General features: G+C 41.8%; 1 protein-coding gene across 1 annotated transcript in view; it reads right to left on the reverse strand.

Annotated features, from left to right (window-relative positions):
* The window catches only part of LOC132782174 (forkhead box protein K1), a 124,830-nt gene extending 102,135 nt beyond the window's left edge, over nucleotides 1-22,695 (reverse strand). Inside the window, exon 1 of the mRNA XM_060786899.2 lies at nucleotides 22,275-22,695. Within this exon, the coding sequence (XP_060642882.2) occupies nucleotides 22,275-22,651 (377 nt within the window). The 5' untranslated portion in view covers nucleotides 22,652-22,695. The remainder of the gene's footprint in view (nucleotides 1-22,274) is intronic.
* Between the last annotated feature and the right edge of the window lie 754 nt (nucleotides 22,696-23,449).

Genomic DNA, 23,449 nt, shown 5'->3' on the forward strand with positions numbered 1-23,449 from the left:
TGTTAGAACTGTCTACCCTGGACATATCTTCCATCTCACTGGAAAAGATCATAACGTGTGGCAAAATGGAAGGCACTAGGGGAAAAGGCTATAGCATATATAAATGGAGCCCCCGGTGGCGCAGTGAGCTAAAGCCTTGTGCTGGCAGGACTGAAGACCAACAGGTCGCAGGTTCGAATCCCGGGAGAGGTGGATGAGCTCTCTCTATCGGCTCCAGCTCCTCATGCGGGGACATGAGAGAAGCCTCCCACAAGGATGATAAAACATCAGAAATCATCCAGGCGTCCCCTGGGCAACGCCCTTGCAGACGGCCAATTCTCTCACAACAGGAGTGGTTGCTCCTGACACGACCAATATATATAAAATCAATGAATCCTGAGCTAACAAGGTCTTAGCAGGGGTCCCAATAACAGAGTGTACTAGATGTTCCTTGTTCCTCATTCATAGGGTCACCATAAGTCAAAGTCGGTGCAATAGCGAATAACAGCCACCACAAAAGCCACAACAACCACAGCAAATCACACAAAAAAATCCCCAGAACTACCACAGAAAACAACAACCACACCGATTGCTGCAGTTGCAATAGATGTGTGAACTGAACAAAATGGATGCAAAACTAAATAATGAAGCTTTCTAACTATTTGACTAATACCATAAAATATCAAAAGAAAGTCACTCAATATTTAATGCATTTGCCCTTCTGCAATGTGAAGCGTAAACATTTTGTTAAAACTAGCCAAATAATATAATCTACGAGTGAATGTTCTATGTTGCTTCTGCAGCTCCTCTTATACAAGTAGAGCACATATTGCCTACAATTCCAAAATCTGAAATTGTCCACATGGGTTGCTGATGCTTTTCTAGTGGTTCAATGCACACAACAACTCGGTTTGATACACAAAATCCTTAAAAATATTGTATATAGGCATGCCTAAAATGTGTATATGAAACAGAAATGTCATGACACAGCCAATGGGCCTTCCTTTCCTACAAATACTGACTTTTTTCAGTTTGCAAGCTTTGAACTTGCTTGATATACCCAGGCCAGAATTCTATGTCTGAAGCAATGGCTAAATGTCAACTGGACTTGTCCAAGAAATAAGTTGTGGGCTTTATAGAAAATATTCCTAAACCTTGGAGGGAGGCTATCTTCAAAGAGATGCTGCTGTGCAAATCTACTGATTCGAATAAAAGTTCACCAATAGGAGCTGCTTTGCAAAGACACAAAGTTCTCCCTGCAATGCAAAAGCATTAAAGAGCAAAAGAAAACCTGCACAGTGCTCCAAAGCACATACAAGGCATGTTTCTTGACCACAGATGCCACATTTCCACTTGGAACTAGAGACAGGAAGCTGTGCACATCTGTGCAAGTTTGAACCAAAACAGGGATGGCTGTGTTATGATTTTCGGAGAAGGGGATAAAACAGCCTTTGGATTTGCAAACACAGAATGCACAGATACCGCTGGCATGGAAAGACAGAGTCAAAGAGGCAGCTCCAGCCCTAGTTTTGCAAGCAACATCGGGTGGTTGGATGTGAGGTGAGCATTTGGAGTGGCCCATCCCAAAATAAACAGATAGAGATGGATACTCAGTCTATCCTGCTCCACCCCCCCCCCAATAAATCATCCACAAGTGACTACAATATACTCTCCTTAAAATATATTCCTGATTTGGCTTCCCCAATCCCTATGGTTTCTAACAAGCTTGGACAGAAGGGCATACAAGAGGCACTGCTGGATTTGATGTCAGGTCCAACTAAGTCTGAATATTTTGCAACTAACAGCCAGATGCTGCGCAGAAGCTTACCAGCAAAGCACAAAAACATGTTCTCTTATTGCTGGTCTACCTGGTTTTCAAAAGCAGGGTTGAGAAGTTGATATGCCAAATCCATGACTCTGTTTTTCAATTGCTCGACTCTGACTTCATCTCCTTAAGGCAAATGTATATTAGTAATAACAAATGTCCTGTAGCAAAAAGCACAAGTGAATCATCTCAAGTTAACAGAGCATTAAACATGTTTTAATTGAACAACATTTCTGAATCAGCAAACATCTCAAATTTCAATAAAAGTAAACAGGGAACAAAGTAGGCACTGAATATTGTAAGTGCTTATTTTGAAGCTGAAGTGGGTACGTTTCTATTGACTACATCTTCACCCCAAATTGCTTCCAAAGCCAACACAATGATTTCAAATTTTACCTTTTGTATACAAATGTGTATGTAGTTCCAAAGCATAAACACTGCATTCCTTTGTCAATATTCACTTTCTCCTTTTCCAAAAACATTTTAACAACTTTGGCCCCTGATGAACTGCATACTACAGGCATTTTGAGGCAGAAATATGCCTTCTCTGATTATGAATAGCTATTGTTATCATTATTACAGTAAACTCTATTATTTACTCTATTATTAGTAGTAGTAGTATTATGTTTGTAATAATAGCAATGGAAATACACAAAAAAAACAGCACCCACATTCCCTGCCTTCTGATTGAAGAGGACATATTTATTTATGTATTTATTTACAGCACTTTTATTCCACCCTTTTAATAATAATAATAATAATAATAATAATAATAATAAAAAAAAAAAACTTTATTTGTACCCCGCTATCATCTCCCCAAGGGACTCGGTGCGGCTTACATGAGGCCGAGCCCACAATACATCAGCAAAAAACAACAACAGTAATACAAAACAATAATACAAAACAGTAATACAAAACTGACCACCTCTCGGCCTATGAGCCCTCGAGGACTTTGAGATCTTCCGGGGAGGCCCTGCTCTCGATCCCGCCCGGCTATTTGAGAAGGCATTTGATCAAGAAGTGCAATGACTGGCAATTGACCATAGGAATGGAACAACGGAAATTATATCGGATTGTGGCTTGACAATGAGACAATTCGGAATGGAGTAGTAATTTTGTAGTAATGTTGTTGTTTGATAAGATGTTTTTTATGATTATGATGAATTGTGGACTGTTTTGCACTACGCTTTGTAGATTGCACTTGTTTTTTCATGTTGTACACCGCAATGAGTCGCCCCTGGGCTGAGAATTGCGGTATATAAACGCAGTAAATAAATAAATAAACAAACAAACAAATAAAGGCGACTCAGGGCGGAGTACAAACTGGCAACAATTAGATGCCACAACACACACACATCCATCCGTTAAAAGCAGTTAAATCACATAATAAAATCCATATAAAAATCATTAAAACTACAATAATCAATGTCTTCCAGTTCAACTCCTTGTCTATTTACATTGTTTAAGCCATTCCGTGTTCGTTCATAACACTGTGTTTGGTTACCCTGAGGTTTCAAAAGCTTGCTCGAAGGACCAGGTTTTTACTCTTTTCCAAAAGGTCAGGAGGGAGGGGGTCAATCTAATATTCCTGGGAAGGGAGTTCCACTGTGGAGGGGACATCACTGAGAAGGCCCTGTCTCTTGTCCCCACCAAGCGCACCTGCGAGGCAGGCGGGATCGAGAGTAGGGCCTCCCCAGACGATCTTAAATTCCTGGAAGGTTCGTAAGGGGAGACACGTTCGGATAGGTAAGGTGGGCCGCGATTAAGGCAATATTCTCAAGTGATTTGTGCCTTTGCAAAGTCAAGTTTCAAGTCGGGTTTTTTTCAATGCTTAGACCATAGGTCGTTCACATATAAGGCCAACAACATAAATGAAAACCAGATTATGAAATACAATATAAGCTACACCATTAAAACCCTCAGAGGCTAAGGTCAGTCAGTGGGCTTCTTGTACATTAATTTCTACACCATGCTGGCTACTGACCCCCAAATAGGGCTAATTTATTTTGGGGCAAATCCAGCAACCACCATGTCAGACAACACAGAGAAGCCATTGAAATTCAAAAGCATGTGGACAATTTCACCAGAAAGGAGGAAACCATGAAAATGAACAAAATCTAGCTACCAGTATTAAAAAACTCCAAAATTAGAACAGCACAACAGAGAGGAAACAAACAAGGACATCTAATCACCTTTCAACAAAGGATTGCTCCAGGCACTGCCAAGCAATCAAATGCAGTTGAAACATTCACAACTGGCTCCAGCAGAAAAGAGTCCTTTGTCCCACCCTGGTCATTCTACAGATATATAAACCCTTTTTCCTAATTGCAACAGACCTCACTACCTCTGAGGATGCTTGCCATAGATGCAGGCGAAACATCAGGAGAGAATGCCTCTAGAACATGGCCATATAGCCCGAAAAAACCTACAACAACCCAGTGATTCCAGCCATGAAAGCCTTCGACAATACAAAGTTTTGCTTTGTTTACATAAACACAGTACTCAAGGCAAAAGATCTTGAAAAAAGTAAAAGAAACGTAATTTTATTTTTGGTCTTCCGAAGTAGAACGTACACTGTGCAGTCAATGGCAAACAGACCGTCAGAGGAAAATAATTAGAAAACAGGTTAAGTATGTATCACCTTGTTAACAGCGCTGGGTTTGAACTAGCAGTTATGTGGTCAAAGTAACTCCCAAGCGAACAGAGGTTACTGTTCTCTCTTAACTCTGAGCATGTGTACACATACATGTATCCTGATAACATCATCTTAACCACAAGAATAGAATATCCAGGCAGCCATTGAGGTCACAAGAAAGCAGACGCCATGATGCGCAATGCTGCCAGCGACCGTGTTGAGCCTCGCTACTTAAAAGGCTATGCCTGAGCATTTGGGCTTTTGCAAACACACACACACACACTCCAGCAGCACAACTTAAAATGGCTCCTAGCCCATGGAAACTTTCCAAGAAGGAAAGAAGCCAGTGTATCCTACAGAAGGGTTGGGTGACTATGGGCGAATAAGGGAACAGTTTTCTGCCTGGGAATAATCCAGGAATTGCATGGTTTGCCAAAAATGATTGTGCAAAAAGGAAGAAAAGTGGTTCCCTACTTCCACTTGAAAGTAGTTACTAGATGCCCTTGGGTACATCACAGTGTCTCAGCCTTAGAGGGAGACAAGATAAACCTCCACTGAGTAAATCTTGTCAAGAAAAGGCTAGGATACTTTCAACAACAACAACAACAACAACAACAAAACTTTATTTATATACCGCTCTATCTCCCCAAGGGGAGATACCAAAAACATTAATTGATTTGAATGAATATGGCAACAACAAAGAGATATGGAGAGACTACACACCTGGAGTCTAATAATTACTGTATATACTCGAGTATAAGCCTACTTTTATAAGCCAGCATGACTGCATGGAGCGCTGTTACCTTCCCGCCAGAGTAGTCCCTATTGATCTACTCACATTTGCATGTTTTCGAACTGCTAGGTTCGAAAACTGTATGGATATATATCTTGGATATATACCTTGTAAGCCGCTCTGAGTCCCCTTCGGGGTGAGAAGGGTTGCATATAAATGTTGTAAATAAATAAATACCCCCCCCCCCACACACACACACACACACATTATATATATCCGGAAGACCAAAGCTTTTGGGAAACGCTGTTTTACTTCCAAAGCCTGGAAGTTGTGGTTTCAAAAAAAAAAAAAAAGGTTTTTTTGCACTCTGGGGAGAGGGATGGATTTTGGAGGATGGAAATGAGAAGGAAGGAAGCCAGGTGCCTTCTCTCCAAAGCTGCATCCCTTTTCTTTAGGAAGAGGAGTCACCCAGCATTATGGGGGTTTTTGGGGGACTCCCTGAATGTTTTAAAGAGGAGGGGATCGTCCACCCAAGCAAGCCATGCCCTAAGCCTCCCCTCTTAAAGGGCCACGCTCTTTATTTTGGCCAAGGAGGAGGGGTGACATCGTGCTTTGCTTGCTTCAGGAGAGGGGAGCCAAGCTGCCATTTTGAACCGCTGAAGGGGGCTCCACTAGGCAGCCATTATCCGTACCCCCTCCCCCCCAAAATAAAAAAGTTCAATGAGAATGCCTATGGACTCCAATGCTTGCTGGTCACCCCACCAGTGAGGACGCAATGCCTTTCGGGAGGGTTACAAAACGAGGCCGGCGCTCCGCCGATCCTGTCCGCAGCTGGAGTTTCTCTTTACAAAGATGTTATATATATATGTATATATACACACACACACACACACACACACACACACACATACATATATATTAGGCCTGGGTAACAATGGAAAAATTTGTTTCTAAAATCGATTTGAATTTGGGGGGTTTTTTTGTTTCGATATTTAAAATAATTACAAAATTTTCCTTTTAAAAAGTTCGATATTTACGAAATTTCGTAAATGGTAAAAAATTAACGAATCGATTTCCGAAACAATAACGAATCGATTCGTTAATGGCGGACGCGACCGCGAAATACGCTAAAAAACCTCCAAAATCTTCTGAAGCTTCCCTCTCCCTCTGTTGTTGACTGTTGGTGTGATATTATAATTTTTTTTCACTAATTAAACCATAAAACTGGCCCAGACATGCGGAAATAATAACGAAACGACCTCAAAACAATAACAAAACGAATACAATATCGAAATACGAAGCATTTGCAAAACGTTTTTGAAAATTCGGTTTTTTTAAATAATTGCTCCAGAATGGTTCGTTATCGTTTTGTAATTGAAAAAATTAACGAATTATTAACGAATTACGAATTAACGAAACGAAACCGCCCAGCCTTAGTATATATATATATATATACACACACACATACATATATATATATACACACACATTCACACACTCCATGCACTCCCCCTGTTCAGAAAGCCAAACAAAACAAACCCTGGGACTTCATTTTATGTTCCACCTGAGGTTGGATGAGCCGACAGCCAAACACCCCCAGGAAAAATGATTCTGAAGAATGACCTAAAGAACGCAGGCAAACCTGCAACTATTTGCCTGCAAGAAACGACAGGGCAAATTCCATTTTAAAGACAGCAATGGGAGGAGTTTGCATCATTTCTTTTACAACTTGCAAAAAGAGTTTATTTACTCCATTCATAAACACTGGCCGGAAAAGCACTTTATTGTTTCAGGGCTCCCAGTTGCCTAGAAATAACTGAATGAAACCCTTCCCCCCACCCCCCACCCCCTTTCTTTCAAAGCTTAAAAGGAAAGTCTTTTCCCCTGTTCCAAATAAAAAGTACAGACAGCTTACTTTGTCCTCTTTTAATTCGACACAAGGTTTACTTCTCGGGGAAGGAAGTGACAAGGCGCAGAAGAAATGTACACAAGTAAATCAAGAGCTTATAGGAGAAACACAAGAATGCCCTGGGCTTCACAAAAAGAGGGGAGGGGGGGGAGATAGAGAGAGAACCCGGCTTGTTTTACAAGAGGAAATTAATTACACTGACATAGTCCAAGTGTTTCGCCTTCTAAAAAGAAGTATTTCAAAGCCCTTATGCCTCGGAGGAAGCAAGTGGCTGGGGATTTATAACTAAATTGCTAAACGCAAGAAAATGGCTTGTACAGCATTGAATCTCTCTTTTTTTAGGTTTCCAGAAAATATGGAGTAGGTGATTAACCTAAGGACACCCTACGTTTCCACCCATCACTTCCAAATGCAAGTTTAGCATCCCTTATTGGGAATTCCAAAATCTGAAATTCTCCAAAATCAAAATATGTTCACATGGGGGGGGGGGGGATTTGAAATAGTGACACCTTTGCTTTCTGATGTTTCAATGTACATCAACATTATTTCATGCATAACAAATAATTTTGAAGTATGTGTGAAAGTCAGTGGTTCTCAACCTTTGGGTCCCCAGGTGTTTTGGCCCACAAGTCCTAGAAATCCCAGCCAGTTTACCATCTGTTAGGACTTCTGGGAGTTGAAGGCCAAAACATCTGGGGACCTACAGGTTGAGAACGACTGGCGTAAGATGTATAGGAAATATAAATGAATATTTTGTTTAGATTTGGTTCCCACCACTAAGATATCAAGGTAGGTAAAATAAAGGTTTCCTTTAAGTTTATTCGTATCCGACTCTGGTTGGTGGTGTTCACCTCCACTTTTAAGCTGAAGAGCCAGTGTTGTCCGTAGACGCCTCCATGACTGCATGAAGCTCCATTACCTTCCTGCAGAAACGGTACCTATTGATCTCACATTTGCATGTTTTCAAACTGTTAGGTTGGCAGAAGCTGGGCCTAACAGTGGGAGCTCACCCTGCTCCCCGGATTTGAACCACCAACCTTTTGGTCAGCAAGTTCAGCAGCTCAGCAGTTTAACCCGCTGCACCACCAAGGGGTATAATGGGGAAAAATGCAATTTTAAATGTACAACATACAATTGTGATGATCTTGTATTGGAAGTAGAAATCTTTCTCTTACTTGCATTGTATGTAAAGATTTGAGAAATGACTGGAGGGCAGTAAACAAAATACCTTGTTGTTTTATATGCTTATGTATCATTTTTCTATTGTTGAGTCCCCCCAGGGGTCAGAAACGCAGTATATAAATACTGTAAATAAATTAAGTGCAGCACTTGAAGTGCTTCTGTGAGCTGTCCCGAGTCCTTCGGGGATATGGTGGTGAGGTACAAATAATAATAATAATAATAATAATAATAATAATAATAATTTTGTGAGGAGCCCCCGGTGGCGCAGTGGGTTAAAGCACTGAGCTGCTGAGCTTGTTGATCGAAAGGTCACAGGTTCGATTCCGGGGAGCGGCGTGAGCTTCCGCTGTCAGCCCTAGCTTCTGCCAACCTAGCAGTTTGAAAACATGCAAATGTGAGTAGATCAATAGGTACCGCTCCAGCGGGAAGGTAACGGCGTTCAATGCAGTCATGCCGGCCACATGACCTTGGAGGTGTCTACGGACAACGCTGGCTCTTCGGCTTAGAAATGGAGATGAGTACCACACCCCAGAGTCAGACATGACTGGACTTAATGTCAGGGGACTACCCTTACCTTTACCTATTATTATTTTTATTATTACCTCACCACCATATCCCTGAAGGGCTTGCAGAAGCTCACAGAAGCACTTCAAGTGCTGCAGATAAATAATAATAATAATAATAATAATAATAATCTTTATTTATAACCCATAAAACAACAATACATAAGTATATAAAACAACAAGGTATTCTGTTTACTGCCCCACAGTCATTAATACAAAAATTTACATACAATGCAAGTAAGAGAAAGACTTCTACTTCCAATACAAGATCATAGCAATTGTATGTTGTACATTTAAAATAACTATCTGACAACTGCAAACGGCCACCTTACTTGGATCTGCACGCATCATTCGAAAATATATCACACACTCCTAGATGCTTGGGAAGTGTTGGACTTGTGATTTTGTGATACGAAATTCAGCATATAGATCTTGTTTGTTGTGACATACTATGTTTTTGTGTCAATAAAATAATAATAATAATAAAGGTAAAGGTAGTCCCCTGACATTAAGTCCAGTCATGTCTGACTCTGGGGTGTGGTGCTCATCTCCATTTCTAAGCCGAAGAGCCAGCGTTGTCCGTAGACACCTCCAAGGTCATGTGGCCAGCATGACTGCATGGAGCGCCATTATAATAATAATAATAATAATCATCATCATCATCATCATCATCATCTTGTCTTAAGCAATGTATTCTAAAAAGAAATATTCCAAAATCCTTTTTTTGTGTGTGCAAAAAGTGTAGAAAAACACAATTACCCCGCCTCCCGGTACATTCCCCATGCATCCATCTACCTGGAGCCTCAATTCGACTATAAAAACAAGAGCCAGAAGATTCTTAGATAGCAAATTCACTTTCTATACTGTTTCCATACAATCCAGCAAAAATACAACAGGACCCTAATATTCGTGATGGGTATGTTTCCCAACAACACACAAATATGCTAATATCATGCATAATAGTGCATCCTATTGAAATTGAAGACTTCCGGCTCAATAACACTATAGTATTTTCTAGGACAACCCAAAAAATGCCTAAATGACATCTTTTGGCAGATGTGTATAAATGAAGCCATAGAAGTCCTATAGACATGGGACCCTTGTGTATATATTTCTTCGTGTAATCTGACCACTCTTGATGAACCACCATGTTTCCTACACCAATTGTGACCCTGGGATAGAAAGACAGCTGTTGTTCCTTTCCCATCTGTGGAAACTTTCTCCACCCCCACAATCCGATATCCCTTTGGAATTTCTTTCTTTTCCCACAATGAAGTTATTTGGTCCCTAAGGAGGAGAGGTATTTACTACAACCAGGCTTGCCTCAGGGATACTCTATACTTTCTTTTTTTTAATTAGCACCAATCAGATATGCATTTTAAGATCGTAAATAACTTAACTGTCTGCCTTCACAATTATTCTGAAATTGATGATTTATATCCTGCTTTCATCTCTTGATTGAGACTCAAATAAACTCATATTGTGAAGGGGGGGAGGAAACAACACAGTTTAAAATGTACAACAAATGAATATTAAAATGTATTAAATTTGCAGATCAGTTGAAATCACTTTAAACACGTCAAAACTGTTAAAATAATCAAGACACTGCAAAGCAGCCTGTGGATTGTTCTCAAAAACAGATTCCTCCTAAGGTGACATCAAGTAGTCCCTTGATAGGTAAAGGTAACGTTTTTCCCGTGATATTAAGTCCAGTCGTGTCCGACTCTGGGGGTTGGTGCTCATCTCCAAGCCGAAGAGCCAGCATTGTCCATAGACACCTCCAAGGACATGTGGCCAGCATGACTGCATGGAGCGTTGTTACCTTCCTGCTGGAGCAGTACCTACTGATCTACTCACATTTGCATGTTTTCGAACTGCTAGGTTGGCAGAAGCTGGGGCTAACAGCGGCAGCTCACACCACTCCCTGGATTCGAACCTGCGACCTTTTGGTCAGCAAGTTCAGCAGTTCTGTGCTTCAACCCACTGCGCCACCGGAGGCTACCTTGATATCCACAGGGATTTGGTTCCAGGGATCCCCATGAATATCAAAATCCATAGATGCTGGCATGCATTAAATATAGTATCATAGTAAAATGGTTCTCCTTATATAAAATGGCAAAATCAAGGTTTGCTTTCTGGATTTTTAAAAATATTTACAAGCTATGGATGCAGGAGTTCGATCTCAAAATAAACTTGATAGTTTGGACCACATTCTCAATATCATTTTTCTTCTCTAAGACTTACTCTAGAAATCTCATATTTTGACTAAGAGAATATTTTCCTATACGTCTATTCTATTGCATCTCAAGACAAAAAAGAAGCATCCACTCTGCTGTGAGTCCAGGGACTTTCAACTCCATATCCCGCTAACATTTTCCCATCTCAACAAGTCTTTGCAAGAACTGGATGATGACTGCTTCAATTTGCTTCTCACCCTGTTTCCCATATTCCTGCAAGTCTGCAGAGTTTTGTTTCCTATTCGTCCATAAGCCACTTCAGAACAGTGAGGTTCAGAAAAATATTATTACACAAACCAACATTTTCCACTGAATATAACCTATACCACCAACAACACCAAAAGAGTTTGAATCTCCACTTGGCTACGGAAATCTACTAGGAGATCTCAGGTAACCTGTCTCCGTTTAAAAACCTTTGAAGAAGGAGACCCCACCACACTTTGAAAGTAGCATATTTCACTCCTGAACAGTCTTACCATTTTGGTGGAATCTCTTTTCCTGGAGTTGAAATCCATTACTACCTGTCTTAATCTCCGGAACAGCCAATAGTGAAAGGACCAAGGCAGAGACATCTCCATCCCATCCCTTGTTTGGGTATCAGCCAGCACGTCAACAACTTAAATCAAGAAATAGTTTTCTAAGATCTACAGAGACACTTGCTGGAACACCCCAGCAAGCGAGAGTCCAAAAGTGGCAGGCTCAAACCCAGAACCAATGGCTGATACCCAATGAGAGACTCCCCCCTGGGCACACAGAAAACTGGGCGATTTGGAAGGCGCTGAATAGACTGCGCTCTGGCACCACGAGATGCAGAGCCAACATCAAGAAATGGGGCTACAAAGTGGAATCCACAACATGTGAGTGTGGAGAAGAGCAAACCACAGACCACCTGCTGCAATGCAACCTGAGCCCTGCTACATGCGCAATGGAGGACCTTCTTGCGGCAACACCAGAGGCACTCCCAAGTGGCCAGATACTGGTCAAAGGACATTTAATCAACTACCAAGCTTGCAAACTCTGTTTTGTCTGTTAAATAAATAAATCTTCGGAACAGAAGTAAACAAGCACTGGTAAAGACTAAAGTTATTGGACCACAATGTGCTGACTGAGTTGGACAATGTTTTTAATTTGGAGAATGGTTTTATATGTATTTTAATCTTATATGTTTTTAACCTATTGTTTTATGTATGTTGTTTTAAATTATTGGTTTTTTGCTGTTAGCTGTACTGAGTCTCTCCACGGAGGTAGAGAAGAACGGGATGTAAAAGTTCTAAATAAATAAATAATAATAATCTTCAATATGAAACCTTTCAAATATTTAAATATGGTTATCATGTCCCCTAGTAACCTTTTCTTCTCCAAGCTAATCATACCCAGCGTATCTGTCCGAACGGATCTCCCTCTACGTCCCGCCTCGGAGTTTAAGATCTTCTGGGGAGGCCCTGCTCTCGGCCCCGCCTCTATCACAAGCGAGATTGGCGGGGACGAGGAGCAGGGCCTTCTCGGTGGTGGCCCCTCACCTGTGGAATTCACTCCCCAGGGAAATTAGATCAGCGACATCCCTCCTTTCCTTTAGAAGGAAATTAAAAACATGGATTTGGGACCAGGCGTTTGGGCAATCTGGCAGATGAATAAAGGACTACGGCGACCGATAAGAATAGATAATGTAGAACGAAATATGGACTCTGAGTTGGCGAACGCTGAGCTTGAGATTGGTTTATTGACTAATATATATTGATTGTTTTAATTGTTTTAATTGCTGTTTTACACGTTTATTTGTATTATTGTGTAGGCACTGAATTGTGCCTTTTTGTAAGTCGCCCTGAGTCCCCCCTCGGGGGTTGAGAAGGGAGGGGTAGAGTTACACGAAATAAATAAATAAATACCTGGCTCTTTATATTGCTAAACATAGGGCTTGGGTTCAAAACTTTTTACCATTTTGGTTGTCTTCTCAATATTCTTCTTGAATTGTGGTAACCAGAACTGGACAGACGATGTCTCTTCAAAGCAGAACAGTGTGGGACAATAACTTCCCTCAATATTGCCATTGTATTCCTATTGAAGCTCTCTAGAATTCCACTGGCCTATTTAGGCTGCCACATCACATGGTTGACTCATGTTCAATTCAACAGATTGAGAATTCCTTATTTGGAATTCCCAAAATACTTCAAAATAGTCCACATAGGTGGCTTGGATCCTTTGTTTTCTATTTTTCCAATGAACGCAAACTTCGTTCCATGCACAATCTTAGTAAAAATATATATATATAAATAAAAATGTAATGTTCATTTGTGGGATTAACATAACTCAGAAACCCACTGGACGAATTGACAACAAATTTGGACACAATACCCCTATCAGGCCAACAAGTGGCCATCACTCATGAAAACACTAGAAACACAATGGAAGGGACTTAAAAGGCCAAAAAAAGCAAAAAGACGCTACAGCGCATGAGCAAAAACAACTCCGCCTGGCAAATAAAACACACAACAGCATATCAATACTCTCTTCTATGAGTTCCATTTAAATGCCCTGCTCCTATTTTATCTCATCATAGTCTGTTAATTGTTTTTATTCGGAATATGTGGCCTGCCCATTGTCATCTCTATTGTGATTGTGTCTATTGGAATTTTTATATTATTATTATTATTATTATTATTATTATTATTATTATTATTATATTTTTAATGTCATTTTGATAATGTTGTTGTTGTCTGTTGTATATGCTTTGATTTTATTGCTGTATTATGTTGTCCAGGCTTGGCCCCATGTAAGCCGCTCCGAATCCCCATCGGGGATATGGTGGCGGGGTAGAAATAAAGATGATGATAATGATGATGATGATGATGATTATTATTATTACTACAGCTCCTTGCATCCCCTAGACCAGGGCTTTTAGGAGAGGAGGATGATCCAAATGCACTGCTTCCAAGCTGCAAGCTTTCTTCTCCTTTGATTTTTTGAGAGCATCCCAATCACTGCTTATTTCCAATGCCCTATTCCTGGACTGCAACTCTCAGCAATCCCCCAAATAGATAGATTAGATAGAGATAGGTAGGTAGGTAGGTAGGTAGGTAGGTAGATGGATGGATCAGGAGAACTGCTGGGAGTTGCAATCCAAGAATAGGTAGAGAAGGAAGAAAGGAGAGAAAGAGGAAGGGAAAGAAAATGTGGGGGGAGTGGAAGGGAAGAAGAAGAGAAGTGAAGAAGAAAAGGAAGGAAAGAGAAAAAGAAAGAAAAAAAGGGAATGAAGGAAGAGGGAGGGAAGGAGAGAAAGAAAGAAGAGAAAGAGGGAGGGAGGGTTGGCCACAGCAATGCGTGGCAGGTACAGCTAGTATTGTATAAAATTGCATCCATAATATGTGTGCAATGTGAATATGAAGCATAACTGATGTTCATGCTTAGATTTTGGGTCCCATCTCCAAGATATTGCATTATGTACATAAATGCAAATGCAGGTTTTCTGACATTGAAAATACAAAATATTTGTGCTCCAATGCATTTCAGATAAGGGATACTCAATCTAAACCGCCTTTACCTCCATATACAGCTTTCCTATTGACAGTTTATCATTTGGCCCAAAAGTCATCTTCAGGACAATTTTCAGCATTTGGTAGCCCATCCATGTTTACAGTGCAACAGAACTGAATCCTGAATCCTTTCTGTTGCTAACAGGAATTGTTGTTTTTTTTTAAAAAAAATTCTGCTGGTATAAACAGTAAAATAACCTTTTTGGTATTTTTTAAAAGGAAAAACAAACAAAGCATCAAACTATGCCACTCTACCAGGCTGATTCAGTTTTCATTTTTTCTCCCCATATATAGAATACGGTAACCACAAACCAGCCTCACATGTGTGTGTGTTTGTGTGGGAATCCTAATCAAAGCAACCCTGAGTCCAAATATTTCTGAAAAAGTTACCCACTACCTAGCAACAGACCACCAAACCAAAACAAACCCAACTACTATTCTCACAGGTTTAATGCAGCAGTATCCTCTCCCAACAAAATCCCATCCGAAGTTAATTCTTAGGAATCACATGGTAAAATTAATGTCGTTATGACATGACTATAAACTACAAGAAAGGACTGGGTAGTTGTAGGTTTTTTCGGGCCATATGGCCATGTTCTAAAGGCATTTTCTCCTGATGTTTCGCCTGCATCTATGGCAAGCATACTCAGAGGTACCTCACTACCTCTGAGGATGCTTGCCATAGATGCAGGCGAAACGTCAGGAGAAAATGCCTTTAGAACACGGCCATATAGCCCGAAAAAACATACAACAACCCAGTGATTCCGGCCATGAAAGCCTTCGACAATACAAGAAAGGAGATTCCATCTGAACATTAGGAAGAACTTCCTGACTGTGAGAGCTGTTCAGCAGCGGAACTCTCTGTCCCAGAGTGTGGTAAAGGCTCCTTCTTTGGAAACTTTTAAACAGAGGTTGGATGGCCATCTATCGGGGGTGCTTTGAATGCAATTTTCCTGCTTCTTGGCAGAATGGAGTTGGATGGGATGGCCCATGAGGTCTCTTCCAACTCTATGATTCTATGACTTTAGCTACCATGGCTCAATGCCATGGAACCATGAGTTGTAGTTTGGGGAAGCTCCAAAACTAAAATTCCCATGACTCCATAACATTGAGACATGGCAGTGAAATGATGTCAAAACGTATTAATTCTACAGAGTAGACACATCCTAAGACACAACTCAGAACTATCTGGGGTAACTATAACGAAGGAGGATTACCATGAGGATTTTGGATTTTACTCTGGGCCAGATTTGTAAGTCATGCCAAATTCATGTCATCTGAGATGAGGAGAGCATACACCCCATCACAACCAAGACACTAAGCACAACAAATATTTTGAGCCACTCTGACTTCCAACTTAGAGGAATGAAAGCAGGGTACAGACAATCAAACCAACCACATTCTTCCTTCCTCTGAGCTTCTTACTGGGCTCACACATGGGTCTTATTCTTTTCCACCGTGGACTGTTTTGAGTTGGTTAATAATCATGATGATAATAAATATAGTAACAACTAGTACATAAATCAACAAACAAACAAACAATAACACAATATCTATTTCTGGGGCCAGCACATGGGCCGCATACTTTACAACTGTCAGCCACTTTGAGTCCCAATAAATTTTGGGAACGCAGGATAGCAATCAATAAAAACAGACAATAAATCATAATGATGATATAGTTAAACGTGATAACAAATACGTAATGATATAACAATACATTATCCTCCTCCCTATGAGCTCCCTGCTTTGGGGGGTACATCTGGCTTGTATTATTTGCAACTCTAAGCCACTTTGATGTTCCGATCTTTTTGAGAGAAAGTGGGTATACAAATAAGCAAACAAATACACAAACCACAAAGCACTGCCGTCCTCCATCACAACTCTCTATGTCTGGGCCCTAACATTATATATTTGCTATAATAAATATAATAAATATGACGAATATAATAGTACATTCTCCTCCTCTTCTCTCAGAGGTCTCTACTCGTAGTTCCTTCTTTGCCATTGGAGACCACTTTGCACTCTCTTGGGAGAAAGTAGTATACAAACAAACAACAGAACATCCCCTTTGCAATAGTATATATAGGCTATCATCAATATAATAAACATGAGAAATATAGTAGTACTTTCTCCTCCCTCCTCAGAGGTTTCTACACATGGGTCACCTTCTTTGCAACTGTGGGTTGCTCTGGACTCTCTTGGAAGAAAGCAGTATAAAAATAAACAACAAAACTTTCCCTTCCCAACAGTACAGATTAGCTATAATCAGTAAACCAAATACAACAAATAGAGGAGCACATTCGTACGTGGATCGCCTTCTTTGCCACTGTAGGCCACTGTGTGCACTCTTGGGAGAAAGCAGCATACAAATAAGCAACACAGTTTTCCCTTTCTAACACCATATATTGGCTATATAATAAATATGACAGATATAGTAGCACATTCACACATGGGTCGCCTTCTTTGGACTCTCTTGGGAAAATGCACTATACAAAATAAACACCAAACATTCCCTTCCCAACAGCAGATACTGGCTATATAATAAATATGACAAATATAGTGCCTTCTCTTCCTCCCTACACATGGGTCGCCTTCTTTGCCACTGTAGGCCGCTTTGGACTTTCTTGGGAGAAAGTGGCATACAAATATATAACACAACTTCCCCTTCTCAACAGTACAGATTTACTGTATAATAAATATGTCAAATAGCATAGTGCCTTCTCTTCCTCCCTACACATGGGCTGCCTGGTTTGTTACTACAGGCCACTATGGACTCTCTTGGGAGAAAGTGGCATACAGATAAAAAGCACAACTTTCCCTTCCCAAAGGTATAGATTGGCTATATAATAAATATGACAAAATAAACAACAAAGCGTTCCCTTCCCAACAGCAGATATTGGCTATATCTATATAAATAAAAATGTAATGTTCATTTATGGGATTAACATAACTCAAAAACCACTGGACGAATTCGCACCAAATTTGGCCAACAACTGACCATCACTCATAAAAACAGTGAAAAACACAGCAGAAGAGACTTTAAAAGCCAAAAAATAAAAAATACATTACAACGCATGTGGAAAACCATACATATATGCAAACACACATATACACACACACAAAGAACATATATACAGACTGGGTCACAGTAATGCTTGGCAAGGGACGGCTAGTAATAAACATGACAAATAGAGTAGTGCCTTCCCTTCCTCCATAAACATGGGGTGCCTTATTTGTTACTGTCGGCCGTTTTGGATTCTCTTGGGAGAAAGTGGCATACAAATACACAACATAACTTTCCCTTCCCAACAATATAGATTGGCTGCATAGTAAATATGTCAAATGGAGTAGTGCCTTCTCTTCCTCCCTACACATGGGTCACCTTCTTTGCCACTGTAGGATGCTTTGGATTGTCTTGGGAGAAAGTGGCATACAAAGAAACAAGAAAACATCCCTTTTGCAGTAGTTTATATCGGCTATCATATAGTAGCACATTCTCCTCCTCCAGAGATCCCTGTCACCTTCTCTGCCGTTGTAAACCACTTTGGACTCTCTTGGGAGAAAGCGGTATACAAATAAACAACAAAACATTCTCTTCCCAACAGCATATATTGGCTATATAATAAATATGATGAATCGCATAGTACACTCATACATGGCTCGTCTTCTTTGCCATTGTAAGCCACTTTGTAGTCTCTTGGGAGAAAGTGGCATACAAATACACAACAAAATTTCCCCTTTCCAACAGCATATATTGGCTATATAATAAATGTGACAAATAGAGTAGTGCCTTCTCTTCCTTCCTACGCATGGCCCGCCTTCTTTACCATTGTAGGCTGCTTTGGACTCTCTTAGGAGAAAGTGGCATAAAAATAAACAACACAACTTTCTCTTCCCAACAGTACAGATTGGCTGTATAATAAATATGAGGAATAGAGTAGCGCACTTGCCATTGTAGGCCACTTAAGATTCTCTTGGGAGAAAGTGGTATACAAAAAACAAGAAAACATCCATTTTGCAGTAGTATATATTGGCTATCATCAGTATAATAAATATGACCAATAGAGTAGTGCATTCTCTTCCTTCTCTACATGTGAGTCACCTTCTTTGCCACTGTAAGCTGCCTTGGACTCTCTTTGGGAGAAAGTGGCATACAAATAAACAATACAACTGTCCCTTCCCAACAGCATATATTGGCTATATAATAAAAATGACAAATATAGTGCCTTCTCTTCCTCCCTACACGTGGGTCGCTTTCTTTGCCACTGTAGGCCGCTTGGGGCTCTCTTGGTGGAGAATGGTATACAAACAAACAACAAAACATCCCTTTCATTAGGCTGCTTTGGACTCTCTTGGGAAAAAGTAGTATATAAACAAACAAGAAAATATTCCTTTCACAATAGTTCATATTGGCTATCATCAACATAAACAAATATACTGGAGCATTCTCCTTAGAAAACATCTCTTTTGCAAATGTTTATATTGGCTATCATCCATATAATAAATATGACCAATAGAGTAGTGCATTCCCTTCCTCCCTACACGTGGGCTGCCTTGTTTGCTACTATAGGCCACTTCATTTATTTATTTACTTACTATATTTATATGCCGCCCCTCTCAGCCCAGAGGTGACTTGGAGCTTTGGTGTCTCTGGGGAGAAAGTGGCATAAAAATAAACAACACAACTTTCCCTTCCCAACAGTATAGATTGGCTATATCATAAATAGGACAGAGTAGTGCCTTCCCTTCCTCCCTACACGTGGGCTGCCTTGTTTACCATTGTAGGCCGCTTTGGACTCTCTTGGGAGAAAGCAGCATACAAATAAACAACACAACTTTCCCTTCCCAACGGTATAGATTGGTTGTATAATAAATATGACAGAGTAGTGCCTTCCTTTCCTCCCTACATGTGGTCTGCCTTGTTTGCCACTGTAGGCTGCTTTATTTATTTACTTACTTACTATGTTTATATGCTGCCCCTCTCAGTCCAGAGGCGACTTGGAGCTTTGGAGTCTCTTGGGAGAAAGTGGCATACAAATAAACAATGCAATTTTCCCTTCCCAACAGTATAGATTGGTTACATAATAAATATGACAAAGTAGTGCCTTGCCTTCCTCCCTACACGTGGGCTGCCTTGTTTACCATTGTAGGCCACTTTGGACTCTTTTGGGAGAAAGCAGCATACAACTAAACAACACAACTTGCCCTTCCCAACAGTATAGATCAGCTATATAATAAATATGTCAAATAGAGTAATGCATTCACATGTGGCTCGCCTTCTCTGCCATTATAGGCAACGTAAGACTCTCTTGGGAGAAAGTGGCATACAAGCAAACATGAAAATATCCCTTTTGCAATAGTTTATACACACTATAACGATCAATATAATAAATATGACCAATAGAGTAGTGCCTTCTCTTCCTCCCTGCACGTGGGCTGCCTTCTTTGCTATTGTAGGCCGCTTTGGACTCTCTTGGGAGAAAGCAGTATACAAATAAACAACACAAAATAAACAACACAACTTTCCCTACATAATAGATATGACAAAGTAGTGCCTTCCTTTCCTCCATACACGTGGGCTGCCTTGTTTGATACAGTAGGCCGCTTTGGACACTCTTAGGGGGAAAGCGGCATACAAATAAACAACACAACTTTCCCTTCCCAACAGTATAAATTGGCTATATCATAAATAGGACAGAGTTGTGCCTTTCTTTCCTCCCTACACGTGGGCTGCCTTTGGACACTCTTGGGAGAAAGTATCACACAAATAAACAACACAACCTTCCCTTCCCAACAGAATAGATTGACTATATCATAAATAGGACAGAGTTGTGCCTTCCCTTCCCTACACATTAGTTGCCTTCTTTGCCACTGTAGGCCGCTTTGGACTTTTTTGGGAAAAAGTGTCACACAAACAAACAACACAACTTTCCCTTCCCAACATTATAGATTGGCTATATCATAAATTGGACAGAGTTGTGCCTTCCTTTCCTCCCTACACATCAGTTGCCTTGTTTACCATTGTAGGCCGCTTTGGACTCTCTTGGGAGAAGGTGGCATACAAATAAACAACACAAAATAAACAACACAACTTTCCCTTCCCAACAGTATAGATTGGCTATATCATAAATAGGACAGAGTAGTGTCTTCCCTTCCTCCCTACACGTGGGCTGCCTTGTTTACCACTGTAGGCCGCTTTGGACTCTCTTGGGCAAAGGCGGCATACAAATAAACAACACAAAACAAACAACACAACTTTCCCTACATAATAAATAGGACAGAGTAGTGCCTTCCCTTCCTCCCTACACGTGGGCTGCCTTGTTTACCATTGTAGGCTGCTTTATTTACTTACTTACTTACTTACTATGTTTATATGCTGCCCCTCTCAGCCTTGTTTACCATTGTAGGCCGCTTTGGATACAATTGGGAGAAGGCGGCATACAAATAAACAACACAAAGTAAACAACACAACTTTCCCTATATAATAAATATGACAAAATAGTGCCTTCCCCTCCTCCCTACATGTGGGCTGCCTTGTTTACCATTGTAGGCCGCTTTGGACTCCCTTGGGAGAAAGCGACATACAAATAAACAACACAACTTTCCCTACATCATAAATATGACAAACAACACAATTTCCCCTTCCCAACAGTATAGATTGGCTACATCATAAATAGGACAGAGTAGTGCCTTCCCTCCCTCCCTACACATCAGTTGCCTTGTTTACCACTGTAGGCCGCTTTGGACTCTCTTGGGAGAAAGCAGCATACAAATAAACAACACAACTTTCCCTTCCCAACAGTATAGATTAGCTATATAATAAATATGTCAAATAGAGTCGTGCATTCACACGTGGCTCACCTTCTTTGCCACTATTGGCTACTTAGGACTCTCTTAGGAGGAAGTGGCATACAAACAACACAACTTTCTCTTCCCAAGAGTATAAATTGGGACAGAGTAGTGCCTTCCCTTCCTTCCTAAACGTCAGTTGTCTTGTTTGCCACTGTAGGCTGCTTTGGAGTTTTCTGGGAAATAGTGTCACACAAATAAACAACACAACTTTCCCTTCCCAACAGTATAGATTGGATACATAATAAATATGACAAAGTAGTGCCTTCCCTTCCTCCCTACACATGGGCTGCCTTGTTTGCTACAGTATGCCGCTTTGGACTCTCTTGGGCGAAAGCAGCATACAAATAAACAACACAACTTTCCCTTCCCAACAGTATAGATTGACTATCATAAATTGGACAGAGTAGTGCCTTCCCTCCCTCCCTCCCTACACGTGGGCTGCCTTGTTTACTATTGTAGGCCGCTTTGATCTCTCTTGGGAGAAAGCGGAATACAAATCAACAACACAAAATAAACAACACAACTTTCTCTACATCATAAATATGACAGAGTAGTGCCTTCCCTTCCTCCCTACACGTGGCATGCCTTGTTTACCATTGTAGGCCGCTTTGGACTCTCTTGGGTGAAAGGGACATACAAATAAACAACACAAAATAAACAACACAACTTTCCCTAATAAATATGACAGAGTGGTGCCTTCCCTTCCTCCCTACACAACTTTCCCTTTCCTCGTAGTTTCCATGCCCGGGGAGGGCCTTCCCACGTGGGAGGCCTCTGCGAAAGGGCGAGGAGAGCGGCCTGCAAGTCCAGAGAGGCGGCGGGGACTCACTGTGGCGGAAGGCGCAGGGCCGGGGCGCTCCTCCGCTGGAAGGCCCCGTCGACGAAGACGCCGTTCTTGCCGAGGCAGCTCAGGTAGAAGTGCGGGGCGCGGAAGGCGAGCTCGAGGTGGCGGCGGGAGATGAAGGAGGAGCGGCCCATGGGCACGTCCACGGCGCCCTGCGAGGAGTTGCGCCCGATGGTCACCGCCGCCCGACGCACCAGGAACTCGAAGTCGCGGCCTAGCAGACGGGCCAGCGGCGCCGACAAGGGCTCCCCCGCCGCCGAGGAGGAGGGAGCGGGTCCCGCCGGAGGAGGAGAGGGCGAGGGGGCCGAGCGCAGCTCCAGCAAGGCCCGCGCCCCGCTCCGCTCCTCGCCCGCTTCCGCCATCTTTGCCCAGCCAGGCGAGCAGGCAGGGGAGGAGGAGCCAAGGCCGAAAGGGAGGGAAGCAAGCAAGCAAGGAAGGCCTCCGCCTCCTAGGCCGCTTGCCACGCTCAGGGCCCTCAAGTGTTTTGGACTTCAGCCCCCAGAGTTCCCTCTCATTGGTCTCTGCAGCTGAGGCTCATGGGAGTTGGAGTCCCAAACTCGAGGCCTAGCTAACCAAACCTCTACTCTGGGCCCTCAAGTGTTTTGGACTTCAGCCCCCAGAGTGCCCTCTCATTGGTCTCAGCAGCTGAGGCTCATGGGAGTTGGAGTCCCAAACTTGAGGCTTGGCTAACTAGGCCTCTCCACTCTAGGCCCTCAAGTGTTTTGGACTTCAACCCCCACAGTTCCCTCTCATTGGCCAAAGTAGCTGAGGCTCACGGGAGTTGGAGTCCCAAACTGAGGCTTAGCTAACCAGGCCAACCCCCAGAGTGCCCCCTCATTGGTCCAAGTAGCTGAGGCTCATGAGAGTTGGAGTCTGAAACCCAAGAGTTGGTGAAACAAGGCCTCCACTCTGGGCCCTCAAGTATTTTGGACTTCGGCTCCCAGAGTGCCCACTCATTGGCCAAAGTAGCTGAGGCTCATGGGAGTTGGAGTCTGAAAAACCAAGATTTGGTGAAGCAAGGCCTCTACTCTGGGCCCTCCAGTGTTTTGGACTTCAACTCCCAGAGTTCCCCCTCATTGGCCAAAGTAGCTGAGGCTCATGGGAGTTGGAGTCCCAAGCTCGAGGCTTGGCTGACCAGGCCTCCACTCTGGGCCCTCCAG

The sequence above is a fragment of the Anolis sagrei genome, chromosome X, assembly GCF_037176765.1.
Source record: "Anolis sagrei isolate rAnoSag1 chromosome X, rAnoSag1.mat, whole genome shotgun sequence".
Classification (NCBI taxonomy): Eukaryota; Metazoa; Chordata; class Lepidosauria; order Squamata; family Dactyloidae; genus Anolis; species Anolis sagrei.